General features: G+C 54.8%; 2 protein-coding genes across 2 annotated transcripts; both read left to right on the top strand.

The window, feature by feature from the left end:
- The first annotated feature begins 2,608 nt into the window (after positions 1–2,608).
- On the top strand, positions 2,609–9,795 carry TM6SF2 (transmembrane 6 superfamily member 2). The gene is made up of 10 exons (XM_037504414.1): positions 2,609–2,703; positions 4,573–4,676; positions 5,284–5,381; positions 5,451–5,554; positions 5,935–6,017; positions 6,584–6,708; positions 6,885–6,986; positions 7,290–7,382; positions 8,067–8,186; positions 9,410–9,795. The coding sequence occupies exons 1-10, from the start codon at positions 2,609–2,611 to the stop codon at positions 9,611–9,613; spliced, it is 1,128 nt and encodes a 375-aa protein (XP_037360311.1). The 3' UTR covers positions 9,614–9,795.
- A 197-nt stretch (positions 9,796–9,992) lies between these two features.
- HAPLN4 (hyaluronan and proteoglycan link protein 4) lies at positions 9,993–15,613 on the top strand. Its single transcript, XM_037507981.1, has 6 exons — positions 9,993–10,012; positions 11,379–11,490; positions 12,274–12,391; positions 12,637–12,999; positions 14,556–14,888; positions 15,222–15,613. Exons 1-6 carry the CDS (start codon positions 9,993–9,995, stop codon positions 15,611–15,613), a joined length of 1,338 nt encoding a protein of 445 aa, XP_037363878.1.
- The last annotated feature ends 512 nt before the right edge of the window (positions 15,614–16,125 follow it).

Here is a 16,125-nt window from a genome sequence, read left to right as displayed (position 1 = left end):
GAGTTGTGGGGAGGTCCTTTGGGGCTTCCTCTGGAAGGGGGGAAGTGAAGGGTTCTTAGTATGTAAACCTCCAGGATGACTGAAGGACCAACCCTGACCTAGCAAGCATCTCCATGCAGGGGGGAAGTAAGGGAGGGGTCCTGGTCATGGCCTGATCCTCCTTCAGACCTTTGGGGCAGGTGGTCTCAAGGCACAACTGTGCCCCTCATCTCACCAGTAAGTGACTCTGGCTGTGGATGGCTTAGGCAAATGTATGTCCTCATGTCTCTGAAGCTGGTGCTCATATTTGTGTAAAGACAGTCTGATAAACAGTAGAGAGGAACTGGCACTGGAGAAGTTGACCTGGGTAGTATTGGATGAGGAGGCTCCCACAGAGCCCAGGTAGGGGTAAACCACCTGCCCTATCTCCCCTCCATGGACACTGCCAGAGGCAGGACAAGGGGGTGACAGGCCAGGTCCCAAGGCATGGTAGTTCTGTTTGGGCACACACTGGTTCCAGTGATGCCAACCCTGGGCCTTGCTGTCAAGCACCCAACCACTGAATTCTTGGTGAAGCTCACCAGACCACTCTGGGCTTCTGTCCCACGTGGGTGGGAGAGGAAGAGGAGAGCTCCAAATGTTTTGTAAAGGTGCCTTCTGGATACAGTGAAAAGCTAAGCCCCTACATAGCTGGCTGAGTCATCCTTGGCCTTGCAGGAAGGCTGGGGCAGGGGTGCCTGGGCGGGCTGTTTGGAGGAGAGGGCATTTGGAATGTACTTCCAAGAAGTGAGAACATATGAGAGGGTCCATCTTGGAAACTGGCAGAATGGGTGTCAGCACCACTAGACTTGGGAAAGGTCAAGAATTGAAGCTAGGGCCTCCCCTGTGGTGCAGTGGTTGAGCGCTGGGTTGCGAAGCTGCCCGCAGCCTCTGCAGCGCCGTTTCGATCCCCGGCTGCTCCCCGGCCATGGGAGGAGGGTCCCACATGGCGCGCAGACCTCTCTGCCGCCTGCTGCTCCCCTCAGCAGTGTACTTCAGTCCTTCTGCCTGCTCTGGCTCTGGTGAATTCTCTCACCCTCCCGCGCTTCTGACTGTACCCAGTGCTTGTATAAATAAATAAATAAATCTTAAAAAAAAAAAAAGAAATAGAAGAAGCTAGAGGGCTTCCCAGGTGGCATAGGAGTTAAGTCTCAACACAGTAAAGCTCTCGGCAGCCTCTGCAATCCTGGCGAGGGGGCTGACCTACATGGCACAGCAGACCGCTCCTGTCTTGCCTGCTGCTCCCCCTCAGCAGTGTATTTCAGTAGCTCTGCCTGTTCTGCTCTCTGCTCTGTCTCTGGTGAATCCTCTCATACACACATCCACCCCCACACCTCTGGCCTATACCCCAGTTCTTGTATGCATATATAAAATCTTAAAAAAAAAAATGAGGCTAGAGCCTTAAATCAGCCCAAAGGACCTGAACTTAACTCCATGGGTCCTACACATCTGGTTGTCAGGTCAGCCACCAGCTTGTTACCTGGACTCGTGAACCCAGTTGGCACAATTCCAAGTAGCTGCATGAAGAAGTTCTGGAATCCTCCAATTCCCACAGACTGGGTACACTTGGGGTGGGAATCGGGCACTGTTCACTCTGCTTCCAGCAGCAACAAGTACATGGATAAGAACTGAGGTTGGGGGTGATGGCAGCAAAAACAAGAGGCTGCCTCCTGATCCTCATACTGCAGTTGGGTCCCTAGTCCAGATCTCTCTTTGTGTCTCCCCCCAGCCCCCACTCATCCCAGCTTTCTCCAGCCTATTCAGGATCTTCCATGGCTCTCCCAGTCCCAGCCACCTGCTTTCTGTTGCCAAAGCTCTTAGAAACTACTTCCACCGCCACCCCCTTCTAGTCTCCTCTTTGCTATGGGCCCATTCCCTCCTTACAGCCCCACCCTGTCAGTAGGGTCAGGGTTGTAAAGAGGGAGCACAGGCTGGACACCAGGTAGGCACGGGCACAGCAGTCAATCTAGTGGTTAGAAGGACCCCAAACCCAGGGCCTGGCCACCTCCCAGCCTTGTCAGAGCCTCACATCTGGGCACGACTACCTGTGCCACTGGCAACCTAGAAAACAAATGCAAGGGCACCAAAGGGAGCACTGAGTCCAAGTCAATGAGACATACCCAAGCACTGCCCAATCCATCAGGAGGGAGGCTTGGGGAAGTGCAGAGTTAGTCTCTCTCCAGGGATGAGGTTGGGACTTCGCTACTTTAGGATGAAGAAAGCATGTCACTGGCAGAAGGAAGCCCCTTGTAAGTTCCCGGTCCAGGCTCAGCAACTCCAGGACGCAGTCGTGGCCTCCACAAGCGTCCAGAGGTGTCGTGTTCTAGCCTTCTACGGAAAGGGAAAGCGAGGCTGGGCAAGGCACCTAAGAGAAGGGTAGGACCTGTGGCAAGGGGCGGGGACTCTGAGGCTGCCAGGGAGCGCGCAGGGCAGTCACAGAGGCCGCGGCTGGACGCGGCACCGCGGGGGAGGTGGGGGCGACCTTTGCGCGGGGCGGGGCCGGATGGGCTGGTCCCGGGCCACCCCCTGCCCTGAAGCTCCGCCGCCGAGCAGCGGAGACCTGAACGCGCGGGTATCCGGGCCCACCGCTATGGACGTCCCGCCGCCGGCCGGCAAGATCGCGGCTCTGTCGCTTGGCGCCCTCCCGGTGTCCTATGCGCTCAACCACGTCTCGGCGCTCTCGCAGTGCGTGTGGGGAGGATGTGCGGGGCGGGCTGGGGGCAAGGAGCGCACTGAGAGAGGATGCGCCGCGGCCGCCCAGGTCCGGGAGCCCGGCACCCTCTTGCAGCTCTGCCCACGAGTATCGGGGGCGGGCCAGAAAAACCCCTCTCCCACCGGAAGTCCCTTTCCGTCGGCCGGAGACTGTTGTGGGGTTGGGGACACTCGTGGCAGTTCGGAACCAGGGGAGAAGGGGTATGAAGCTTTAAGAGTAACCCACAGATCAAAAGTTTCGGCGGGTTTCTGGGGGGCCCCGGAGAAGTGCCCGCACACTTTCCAAAGTCGCCAAGGGTCAAAGTATTGTCCCAGATAAGGCCCCAGTGACCTGACTCTCCAACACACACTACCCCGCCTCCCCTACCAGACAATCCCTTCATCACCTGCCAGTATCAGAAGTGGGGCTTTCTTCGGGACTGGCCCACCCTTTCCCTAGCCCGACCTTCCCCTATATACCTTGACCCCTCTCCTCCCCTTTCCTGTCTCCTATCCCTAGACCTCAGCCCAGTGGATCCAGTCACTGGGTACCTGGCATGGGAAAACCCCTCAACACCCCAACCCAATTCAACCAAAAAATGGGGCAGAAGGAGTACTGACCCAGGGGTAGACTCCTCAGGTACAAATATTCCTGGCTCCACCCTTCTGGGGCCTGGGTGAGCCTGGTTGCTTCTGGGAATCCCCAATTTTTCCTTTCATAATGAATAAATCCTAGATCCCATCCCATAGTTACAGTTAAAAATTGTGAATTGTGTGCAAAGACTGTTGTGGCCTCATCTGATGATTATAATTGTCATTGGTAAGATGGACCCAGGATGGGATGCCAAGGGGCAAGAGGATTCATGAAAGGTAGGGACCTAGAGAGAGTGTGGGGGAGAGTGTGTGACTCTTTAAGTCTTGTGCCCTCTCTGGACCTAGTTTGGCGTGTATTAGCGGCCCCTAGAGATACCTGGCTTATATTATCTATGCACTTACTGACCTGCCTTATCAGGTTGGCAGAGACTGATTAGGGCACAGGTGAGGTAGAGTCAGGGAGGCTTTTGGACTTTAACTGGGAGGAGTCTGAGCTTCAGACAGGGATACAGAGTGAGTACTAGAGACCCTCTGTCAGGGTTGGGAACTCTCTCACCCCCAGGGTTTGGCATTATTGAATGAGTGACAAATTGAATCAAACCTATATGATCAGCAAGTGACAGGAAAATTGTGTAGTCAGAAGTGTCAACAATGCCCCCTCTGTACTTGACCCAAGTTGGGCAATGAGCCTTTCTGATGAGTTGGGAAGGGCTTTTTGGAGGAGAGACAATATGGATGGGCCAGGAAGAATAAGTAGGAGTGTGCCAAGTTGAAAAGAGTTTTCTTATAAAAAAATAAAAAAAATTTTTTTTTTATCCATACGAGAGCTGGGGTACAGGCCAGAGATGCGAGGGAGGGGGGTGGGGGAAGGGTGAGAGGAGTCACCAGAGACAGAGTGGGGAGCAGAACAGGCAGATTGACTGAAGTACACTGCTGATGCGCCATATGTGTTGCTCCATGGCCAGCTGGGGATCAAACTCGTGCTGCAGAGGCTGTAGATTGCTTCATAGTGCGGTGCTTAACCCCTTGCCCCACCAGGGAGGCCTAAAAAGAGATTTCTTGATGGATTTTCCAGGAGGGAGAAGCAGCCAGGCCACCAGCTTGGTGACAGAGAAAGTCAGTTTCACGGAATGGCATTCCTGGATGATGGATAGACACTTCAGTCTTTGTCCCCTGAGGCTTCCCAGAGTCTGCGCTTGCCCTAACTAGATGGAATGGGCCTCATCACTGGGCCTGGCCTCCTTCACTTGTTTTTTTTTTTTCCCACAGCCCCCTGGGGGTGGCGTTGATGAGTATACTGATCCTGGGCCTGCTCTTTGTGGCTATCTACAGTTTGTCTCGAGGTGATATCTACTATGACCCACTCTATGCAGGTGAGTCAGTGGGAAGGTCCTGGGGAAGAGAACTGCCTGGGCAAGGACCTCCCCTATTAGATTAGACACCACTGAAGAGTTCTCATCAGACAGGAGAACCTCAAAAAGACCTGGCTTTTTGGCATTGTTGAATGAGTGACAAATTGAGTCAAGCACATATCATCAGCAAGTGACGGGAAAATTGTATAGTCAGAAATATCAACAATGTCCCTATCAACCCTATTGATTGGGAAACTTCAAAGGGCCTCCCCCCCTCTGACTTGGGGCTCCTAGGAGCAGCGCATCAGATGGGGAACCCCTGAAAGGCCTTGCTTCCCATCACTCTGGTATCTCCTAAGGGCCAGGATGGTAACTCCCCCATCAGCTAGCACTCCCTTAAAGGCAGGAACTACACCTCATCGTGAGGCTGGATTGGGTCACATGACCTTTGGGGTGGGGGCCTGGATGGGAGCATTTCGGCCTTGAATCCTTTCCTGGAATTTGGGTACCTGATCTGCAACCTCAGTCCAAGCCCACACCTGGCCCTGCCTCACCTAAACCAGTCATTCTCTCCTCCCAACCTCTACCCACCCCCCACATCAGCCCAGTCCTGCTCACTCCCCCACAGTATTTGCTGCCTTTGCCTTCACCTCGGTGGTGGACCTCCTTATTGCTCTCCAGGAAGATGGCTATATGGTCGGCTTTATGGAGTTCTACACCAAGGAGGTAGGTAGGGGACTGCCTGGGATGTCCCCTGGCCTGCTACCTGTCTGAGCCTTGCACCTACCTCCATAGGGTGATCCATATCTACGCACCGCACATGGAGTCTTCATCTGCTATTGGGACGGCATTGTTCACTACCTTCTCTACCTGACCATGGCTGGTGCCATTCGCAAAAGGTATGTGGACAGGCTGGGTGGCTCCTGGACCCTGGGAAGGTCAAGACCCCAGAGGGTTCCCAGGCTGGGGTGGAAGCCAAGTCTGTAGGGGAAATCAGGAGGCCTATCTCTAGGACTCTAGCCAGGGTTGGCTGAGAGAAGGTTCTGGCAAACGTCATAGGTGTATGTGGTGGCCAGTTGGTCTTTCCTGTGCCTGAGCATCCACTCTGCCCTTGGACAGAGGGCAACTGTTCATTTCCTCATTCAACTCCCTGTTGTCCCTTCTGTCCTGGGCAAACCTTGGAGTGACCCGGAGCTATGAAGCCCAGGGTGTTCCCTGGGTCCTAGCTAGGGCTCTGAGGGGTAGGTATCTCCTGGTCATCCCTTGATCCCCTGCCCAGGAAGAGGTACCGGAACCTTGGACTCTACTGGCTGGGATCCTTCATCATGAGCATCCTGGTGTTCCTCCCGGGAAACATCCTTGGTAACTCCTTGGCTTTAAGGAATCTCTTCTCCCTGGGCTGGATCACTACCCTGTACCCAGAAACCCCCATTGTGTCCTCCATCCCCTCCCCAATATCTTTGAAGCATTACCTCCCTATACATGTCCATGCACGAGGCAGTCATATGCCTTGCCTCTCCCTGTTTCTTCCTGGAGGGCGGGGGGGAGGGAGGAGGGTAAACTCATTCCACTTTCTCCCCAGGGATTTGCCCCAGAATGCTCTTGACACAAGAAAGGAGTTTTAGTGTGAATCCAGGAAGCAAAATGAAAGCTTTGTAGGTGGATCCTGGGAGGTCAAGTGGAGAAGACAGCAGGTGTGAGGGGATGGTGTCAGGAGGAACAATGCAAGTGTGTCCAAGGGGAACACAAAATAGCTGAAGTGTAGGAGCTGTATCCAAAGGTAAATCAAGGCAGGTCAGACTGAGGAGGGTCTGGGGAGCCACAGATGTTAGAGCTTGAACAAGGATGACCTTTGTGAATCAGACTTTCAGCCAGGGGCTTTGGCAGAGACCCTTACTGAGTGATGCTGTCTCTTTCCCACGTGGCAGGAAAATACAGCTCGGAAATCAGGCCTGCCTTCTTTCTGACCATCCCCTATGTGCTGGTTCCCTGCTGGGCTGGCATAAGGATCTTCACCCAACCCCAGGTGCCAACCTGCTATACCCACAGGATGGTGAGTGTTTTGGCCCCTTGTGCTAATATGCCTGCGTGTTACCCATTTGAGCTGCTTCTGGTCAAAGACACTGTCTGCTTGGAAGGATCTCCTTGGTCACTAGGAAAGACATGATGAGCCATTAATGAGTGCTTATTGTATACCAGAGTTCCCATGCTGTCTCTCCCATGGAGCAGGTACAGGTGGAACAAAGAAAGAGTATCCTGCAGCGCCCACTTGACCTGGCCCTCATCATTTACCTCATCCTGGCTGGCTTCTTCACCCTCTTCCGGGGCCTGGTAAGTCTGTGCTAGTCAGCCCGCACCTCCTTTTCCTCCAGTTCCCCCATCCTGGCCCACCTCTCCTACATATGTTCCAGTATCCAGAGCAAAAAGGCCACTACTCACCTGAGTGATCATCCAGGGAAGTTCTTCATGACAAAGCCTCATTCCCTACAGCATTCTCTCAATATCTTTGGCTTCCCAGACAGATGGAGAGAACCAACTGGGGGAAGCCAGAGCAAGGGGTGTGGACTCTGCTGGGAAGGGTGGAAAAGCTTCCTTGGGAGAGGTATTTGAGAAGTGTTGTTGGTTTGTCCCCAGGTGGTGCTTGACTGTCCCACAGATGCCTGCTTTGTCTACATTTATCAGTATGAGCCATACCTTCGGGATCCTGTGACCTACCCAAAGATACAGGTGAGAGGGCAGGTGGGAGAAGAGAGGGCCACTGGGCCTCTTTGAAACAGGTGCCAGAAACATAAGTGAAACTAGCAGAAGTACAAGTGGAATTTGGTGTCCTAAAGAAAAGTAGCTGGGCTGCCTGGTCTTTAGTTATGGCTGGATCCAGCAGCTCAAGGATAACTCTGTTTCTAGGATCTGCTTTTTTTTTTTTTTGGTCTGGGCTCCATTCCCAGGTCTTCCCTTTGTGGGATGACAGTGACAGTCTAGGGTGGCTCCAGGTTACCCTCTGTCCTTCCTAGACAGCCTAGGATAGTGTAATCCTTATTTACCCAGAGATTAAGCCTAAGTTTCAGGGAGGCTCTGATTGGCCCATTTTAATTACATCCCATAGCTGCATATCCCATAGTTGATCTTTATCGCCAGTGAGCTAGAGTTTCGTTATTGACCAGACGAGACATGACACTTCTGGACTGAGCTGGACTCAATTATATGTGTTCAGGTGTCAGGGGGCAATGAATTGTGGTAGGGGTGGGAATACTCAGGGAAATAGAGCAGCACCATGCACAGGGGTGGGATGTGCAGAGTCTCTATCTTGAATGGGATCTGAGGCTGGTAAGATCCTCCCTGGAGCCCCCCACATGAAGGTTATCAGGAGACTTGCTGGGATAGCTGCTCACCCCATTGACTGTGTGCCCCCAGATGCTGGTTTACATGTTCTATGTGCTGCCCTTCTACATCCTGGCTGTCTATGCCCTCCTCTTCCCTGGCTGTTCCTGGCTGCCTGACTGGGCCTTAGTGTTTGCTGGAGCCATAGGCCAGGTGAGGAGGTGGGAGGTGGGGTGTATAAGTGACGAAAATTTCTGCTTACCCAACAATTGCTCTTGGGGAGGGTGATATGGGCCCTGAGAGGTACAACTCAGTACTACAAGATTCCCTAGTTTCAGAGGGAAAAAAAAAAAAAAAAACAGACACAGACCCCATGGGGTCAGAACTGGAGAAAAGGAAGAAGTGATGGGGGCTGAAAGGGATTCCACATGGAAGGAAGTTTTTCTTTTTTTTCTTCTTTTTTTCTCAAGATTTCTTTATTTATTCTATATAAGCACTGGATACAGTCAGAAGTGCGGGAGGGTGAGAGAATTCACCAGAGCCAGAGCGGGGAGCAGAGCAGGCAGAAGGACTGAAGTAAACTGCTGAGGGGAGCAGCGGGCAGCAGGAGAGGTCTGCGCGCCATGTGGGACCCTCCTCTGGTGGCCGGGGAGCAGCCGGGGATCGAACCGGCGCTGCAGAGGCTGCTGGGCGGCTTCGCAACCCAGCGCTCAACCACTGCGCCACCGGGGAGGCCCTGGAGGAGTTTTTCTTGAAGTGAAGTTTTTCTTGAAGTGAAGGCATAGGTGCTGGGCTTTGACTTAAGGGTATAAATTCTCCAGGCAGGGAAGGGCCTTCCAGGATGCGAACAGCTTTAGGGAAAGGCACAGAGGAGGACAGTGATTTTGCAAGGCCATAACATGAGTAAAGGCAAGGCAACAGAAGTTGGGAAGGGCTTTGAGCTCTGAGTGTGGGAGCTTGTGCTAAGAACAGTGGTGAGCTATGGTAGGTGTCTAAGAAGTGGAAGGTCTGGCTTCTTCCATGGGAGATGATAAAACCTATGACCAGTGCAGTGGGGACCAGAAAGGTATCTTCAGGATAGAATTGATAGGATTTGTGTCAAGGGCAGCTGCTCAGGGTGGTGATACTAGGAGGAAGAACTGGATCCACATCAGAGATAATGGGATTCAGGGCCTGCAGATGGAATGAAGATTGTTCTGGTTATGCAGCGGGAGAGAGAGACTGACAGACAGAAGGACACAGGTAGACAGGACACTTGGGGAAGGGATATTTGGAGGTAGACAGATGAACTGGAGAGGGAGAGAGGTCAGCTAGTTGAAGATGGGGCCCTCTGGGTTCTGCCTGACTGCAATGAGAAGCCCTAGGGAGCGGGAGGGTGTCAGTAATTCCAGGACTTGTTCCTGCCCATGACATTCATCCTCCTGTGTGGCCACCAGGCACAGTTCTCACATATGGGTGCCTCCATGCATTTGCGCACACCTTTCACCTACCGCGTGCCAGAGGACACCTGGGCCTGCTTCTTCGTGTGTAACCTGCTGTATGCACTGGCCCCCCACCTGCTGGCCTTTCGCTGCTTGCAGTGGCCTGCCTTCTTCACGCGCCCGCCCCAGAGGCCCCCGGTCCACCACAAGCAGCACTGAGCGGGCCATGGAATCCCCAGAACTGTGTTTACATGGCCTGTTGACTCTGGTCCAGGGGGGATGGGATGTGTTTTTTAGAGGAAAAAGTTATATCTCTGGGTGCTGTTGGTCCTGGCTATGGTGATTTTAAGCCAGCAGGTGGAATGGGAGTCCCAGGAGCCTGGTGTTCTGGCAGAGAGGGCCACAGCCAGATCAACTGTCACTGTGCCCAAACTCCACATGGACTCTTGTACTTGCTCCAAGCCTTTATCCATAATTCCCCCATGTATTCTTTTAGTAAAAACTCTTGATGCCCAAAATGTTGTTGTCTGAGTGTTTCTGGGTGCAGGGGTGAGAGACTCTTTTCAGGCTCCACAAAAGCCCACCCATTGATACCAGTATGACCATCAGGAGCTGGAGGTACCAGACAGCAGAAATCTGCCTCTGCTTGAATATCTTCCAGATGGTCAGAAGGAACCAAAGACCTGTTGAAGTAACCATTGGAGATAAGTGTCTGATGTCCTAACCCTGAGAATAAATTAAAATAACTACTAATGTGGCACATTTATTAAGCACCTGCTAGATTACCACACCAAGGGCTAACCTCATGTGCTCTCATCCCCTGTTCCAGATGGGGAGCCTACAGGAAATGAAAGTCTTAGTGCAAAGGTCATGCCTCTTGGATGTGGCTGAATTTGGGCCCTGGCCCATTCAACCCTCAGAGCTCATAACTCTGCTTCTGCTATCTGGTTGGCTCATATTTTGGAGACTGGGGAGACAACCAGGGTTGTTGAGGGGAGAGTTCATTGTTTCCTGGTTCTGTTTTTGAAGACTTTTTGAAAAAAAGATTATTTATGCATATAGGAACTGGGGTACAGGCCAGAGGTGTGGGGTGTGAGAGGATTCACCAGAGACAGAGTGGGGAACAGAATAGGCAGATCAAATGAATTACACTGCTGAGGGGAGCAGCGGGAGAGACAGGAGAGGTCTGCTGCACCATGTGTGTAGCTCCTTGGCTGTCCAGGGATGGAACTCGTGCTGCAGAGGCTGCAGATAATTTCATAATGCTGTCCTTAACCCCTTGCGGCATCAGGGCGACCCTGGTTCTGATTTTGAATTTTGGTGAAGGGCAAGGTTCTCGGCTGACTCAGGTCCAGAAGGGAGCAGAGGCTTGATCAGACACCCCTGCTTCCTGTCTTTGTCAACCAGTTAGGCACCTATTTTATATCCAAACATGGATCTTTATCAAAGAACCAGCATTCCATTTCCAGAGGAAAGTGAAGTTCAGAGAGACCAAGCTTCTTTTCCAGTATCCCATAGCAAATAAGCCAAATTGCACTAGGACCTGTTGCTGCAGGCCCCTTTTGCAGAGTGTAATTTTTGTTAGGCTCCTGCCTCCAGAGTGAGCACCTTTGCGTGCCTGAGCCCAGGACCCCATGGTGGTCACCATGTGACAGATCAGAAAACAGTCCTGCAAGCCAAGTCCCTCTTCCAGGTCACCCAGCGCCCCTCCTCCACCCACGCAGGACATCCATGATGGAAGACTCCTTCAAGTCCCGTCCTACAATTTATAGATGGTTAAACTGGGCTGGCCCAGTTTCCTGCGCTGGCCCACGTTCAACCAGCGGGGGCAGAGACTCTGACTGAGAGACTCTAACCAACCGAGGCGCGCGGCCCTACCTCCTCAGTGTCCGGTCACTTTGCGGAGCATGCGCCGCCGCGTCCCCTTTAACGACACCCCCCACCCCCCCACCCCCCAGCGTAGGACTCCCTCCTCCCCTTGCAGGCAGACGCCGGGATTGCGCCGCCCGCCTGGAACTGCCCAGTCCCTCCCCGGCGTGCTAGGAGCGCAGTCTCGGCGCGCGGGGGCCGCTCCGCGGGGCCGCGCGGGCAGGATGGTAAGTGGGACCGGGGGCGCGGGTCCGTCTCTCTGTGTCTCTGAGTCTACGTTCTGTTCAGTCTCTCTCCTCTCAGTCTGGAGTCTCCCTTCCCAGTCTCTCCCTTGTGCATCCTCTTCCTCGCGCTCGTGCCTCGCCTGTTCTACCCTGGTCAGTCTCTCGTGCTTGACTCTCCCGCCCCCCGCCCCCCGCCCGTTTTCACTCCCTCTCTCTGAATCTCTGACTTTTCTAGCCCATGGCGCTCCCTTCCCACGGCCTCTCTCTTTCTCTCTCTAAAGTCTCTCCCTCTTCATCTCTCCCTTCTTCTTGTCTCTTTCCCTTTGTCTCTCACTGCCTTTCTCTGTCTCGCGTTCCCTCTGTCTCCACCATCCCATCGGCGGCCCCAGCTCCCCCCCCCAGCCCCGCCGGGTTTGCTGCAGTCTCCTGGCGCACGGATAACCTTGCCGCTGCTGCTGCTGCGGCTCCTCCTCCTCCCGCCCTCCTCGGCCTAGGCAAGTGTGCGGGAGGGGGGCGGGGCTCCGACACTCCTGGCTTTGGGGGTAGAGGATCAGGCGAGTTGCACTCGCGGCACCAGGGAGGGTGAATCCAGGGGCGTGGGCTTTTGCGCAGCAGCCCAGGTGAGAGATGGTGGGGGGCTGTCAGTCTTCTTGGGGGAGTGATCCCACCCTGACTGGGGTGGGAGCCGAGGCGTGTAAGAAGTCCTCCCAGCGAAGAAGGAAAGACCGGAGGCTAGTCCTCCGAAAACCAAAGGTCAGGAGACTAAACAGAGCTCCCTGCCTCCAGGTGTGTGCTCGGGCGGCCCAGGGTCCCGGCGCGCTGTGGGCTGCAGCCTGGGGCGTCCTGCTGCTCACAGCCCCCGCGGAGGCGCAGCGCGGCCGAAAGAAAGTCGTGCACGTGCTGGGTGAGTTCGGGCTGCGGGTGCTGGGTGAGTTCGGCTGCGGGTGCTGGGCTTGCCCGGCAGGAGTGGCCACCTGTGACAGTCTGTGTGCAGGGAGGGAGAAGGGAGGACAGCCCCAGATGCCCCCACCCTAGCCCCCTTCCAGTACCACCACCCAAAACTTTTCCCCATATCCCCTGCCCAGGGTCTTCCTTGCCAGGTGTCCCGCCCCTAGGACTTTTTACTGAATTCTGCTTGGTCGCCTGCAGAGGGCGATTCTGGCTCCGTGGTTGTGCAGACAGCTCCTGGGCAGGTGGTCAGCCACAGGGGTGGCACCATCGTTCTGCCCTGCCGCTACCATTATGAGGTAGCTGCCCATGGCCATGATGGCGTCCGCCTCAAGTGGACCAAGGTAGTGGACCCGCTGGCCTTTGCCGACGTCTTTGTGGCACTGGGACCCCAGCACCGGGCATTTGGCAGCTATCGCGGGAGAGCAGAACTGCAGGGCGATGGACCTGGGGATGCCTCTCTGGTTCTCCGAAATGTCACACTGCAGGACTACGGGCGCTATGAATGTGAGGTCACCAACGAACTGGAAGATGACACGGGGATGGTCAAGCTGGACCTGGAAGGTGACTAATCCCCCCCCCCCCCCCCCCCCCGCCCAGGAGGAGGTATTTCTAAGGGGAGGGGCATTGCAAAAACAAAAACCCAGTCAAACTGGCCTGAAGGAACTGGAGGCTTGTAGGGGTAAGGTAATGGTTCTCGTTCAGAGTGATTGCCAGGGACATTGGCAAAATCTAGAGATGTTTTAGATCACCGCACTTGGAGGAAAAGATTGCTAGTGGCATCTAGTGGGTAGAGGCCAGAGATGCCGCAGTCAGCACAGAACAGTAAGAACAAGCCAGATCAAAATGTCAATAGTGAATACTTTGGGAAACCCCAGCATAGGATGAGGTACTCAACACTGTGTCAGGAGCCCCTCCCCTCAGCTCTGCTACCCTGGGTGGGCTTTGCTCAGGCAGGTTTGCTCTGATGGAATCAAAACCCTGATCCCAGGCTTGTGTCCTCCCAATTTAGCAATTTCCACCTAAAGTCCCAGAGTTGTTCGTATTGGCCCATCTTTGAATCATGTGCCCATCCATCAACCAATCACTATAGCTGGGAATGGGCTTGTTTTTATTAGCAGACTATGAAACTGAAATGTAGGGTTTCTTTTTGAAGAATTTCCTCGCACCTGATTCGTCCTCCTCCGTCCACCTTAGAAGATGCTGAGAATGCTTTTCAGAGTTCTCCCCTAATAAACATCCCAACAATAGCAAGTAAAAGTAACAGCTCCCTTTTATTGAATGTTTTCTATGTGCCAGGAGCTTGGTTGAAGAATTCTCTCTAGTCTTTAATTTTCAAAAACAAAACAAAACAAAAAACAAACCCTGAGGGAGGTGCTATTACAAACTCATGGGTGGCTGACTTGGAAAGGTCAGAACCTTGCCCGGGGCACATGCTGGTGAGTGGCAGAGCCAGGACATGAAACTTGGTCTCTCAGGCTCCAGGTCATCTCTTTTGGTCCTGTTCACCTCATTCCAGTATCTGCTACCCAGCCCACCCCAAGGTCTACCCCTCAAACAGACACACAGAACTCTTGTGTTACTTAATGGACTATAGACTGGATGAGGGACAAATTACAACTGAAAGTGGAAAAGGAAATCAAAGGGAACTGGCCTTAGCAATGCTGGGACTCGTAGGGATCTCTGTCAAGGTTAACTTCTCAGGGGCTCCCACAAATTTCCAGTTCTGTAGGCTCAGTGCTTAGCCAGAGGGAAGTTCCTAATGATGCAGAATGTCAGAAGTATATAGGACTGGAGGGAAGAGGATTGTGGGAGCTGGGTTTTGAAGGATGAATAGGAGTTTAACAGGTGGAAAAGGATGGAAAGAACATGAGCAACGACTCTAGTGATGGCAAGAGGGCACATAATTAAGTTGATTATGTTAATGGGGAGGGTCAAGTGAATCCCAATTTAAGGCTAGGAAGCCATCAGATGTGTGAGCCTGGGAAGGCTGTGGTCAGGTCTGAGGCCAGTGAGGAATGAGCAGGAAGTTCCAGGTTGAAGAGTCACGTGTCACCCCAGATGTCAGGTGATTGGAGGCTGGCTGGGGCGCGCAAACTGACCCCCATGCATCTTCCCAGGTGTCGTCTTCCCTTACCACCCCCGCGGAGGCCGCTATAAGCTGACCTTCACAGAGGCGCAGCGCGCATGTGCTGAACAGGATGGCATTCTAGCATCAGCTGAGCAGCTGCATGCGGCCTGGCGAGATGGCCTGGACTGGTGCAACGCGGGCTGGCTGCGAGATGGGTCGGTGCAGTACCCAGTGAGCCAGCCCCGGGAGCCCTGCGGCGGCCTGGGATTGACTGGAAACACCGGGGTCAGCGGTGGTGCCTCCGGGGGCGTGCGCAATTATGGGTACCGTCACAACGCTGAGGAACGCTATGACGCCTTTTGCTTCACTTCCAACCTCGCAGGTGCGTAGGCCTAGCTCCCCAAGAGGTCACTTCCCTGTTCCCTCTCCCTCTCATTCGCTCTACCCTAGCTTAGTATCCCTCTCTCTACCCCTCCCCACCTTGACTCCGGCTGGTCGGGAGCCAGAACTCCCTGCCCCAGGAATGCCACAGCGCTGCGAGGCAGTCCAGAATCTCCTGGTTCCCACACTGCTGCCGCTGAGGCTGGGTCCTGGGCTGTAGGGGAGGGTGTTCCAGAATCCTGACGCTGAGGTCTGGGCTGCACACCTATGTGGGTCCAGAATCCCAAGGAGATCGGGTCCCGGGAGTAGCCCTAACCACTCCCCAACCTCACAGGGCGCGTGTTCTTCCTGAAGCCACTTCGGCCGGTGCCCTTCGCGGGAGCCGCGCGCGCATGCGCAGCGCGCGGCGCAGCCGTGGCCAAGGTGGGACAGCTGTTCGCCGCGTGGAAGCTGCAGCTGCTGGACCGCTGCACAGCCGGCTGGCTCGCCGACGGGAGCGCGCGCTACCCCATCGTGAATCCGCGCGCGCGCTGTGGCGGCCGCCGGCCAGGAGTGCGCAACCTCGGCTTTCCCGATGCCACACGCCGCCTCTTCGGCGTCTACTGCTACCGCGCACCCGGCGCGCCGGATCCCGCTCCTGGAGGCTGGGGCTGGGGCTGGGCCGGAGGCGGAGGCTGGGCGGGAGGCGCGCGCGACCCCGCCGCCTGGACTCCCTTGCGAGTCTAGGTCCGTGACGCGACATCTGGGCGCTCGGCGGCTGGCCTAGTGCCCTGCGGTCCCCAGAAACAGGCCAGGCCCCTGGAGGTTGACCGCGCCCCCTGCCGGCTGCCGCGGCCTCCGGCGGGGCTGGAACGCCGACCACGCCCCCTGAGGGTCCTTAAAACTGGCGGGTCCTGGGAGACAGGATAGTGGATATTCCCTCCTCCCACAACTTTTTCCTGGAGACGGACCACGCCCCCTGAAGATCCCTGGAGGCCAACAAACCCCGAGGTCACCTGGAAACTGTGGAAACCAACCACACATTTCCCCACTCTACCCCACAGTCGCCTGGAGGCTGGACCCCCGGGATTATCTGGAGACTGGGCACACACCTTCTGCATCTTTCTGGAAACTGGTTTACAGTCACTTGGACACTGAAACCACCTCTCCATCACCTGTAGAGAAACCAAAAACTATGGAGTTTCCCTGGCAGCCCCTGTGGTTGCATGGAGACTGTGGGCTCCTGACCTCTCCCCTGC

This window comes from Talpa occidentalis, unplaced genomic scaffold (genome assembly GCF_014898055.3).
Source record: "Talpa occidentalis isolate TD23 unplaced genomic scaffold, MPIMG_talOcc4v2.1 talOcc4.12, whole genome shotgun sequence".
In the NCBI taxonomy this organism is placed as follows: domain Eukaryota; kingdom Metazoa; phylum Chordata; class Mammalia; order Eulipotyphla; family Talpidae; genus Talpa; species Talpa occidentalis.
The sequence above is the reverse complement of the archived record's forward strand: the minus strand, read 5'-3'. Positions and strand labels throughout refer to the sequence as shown.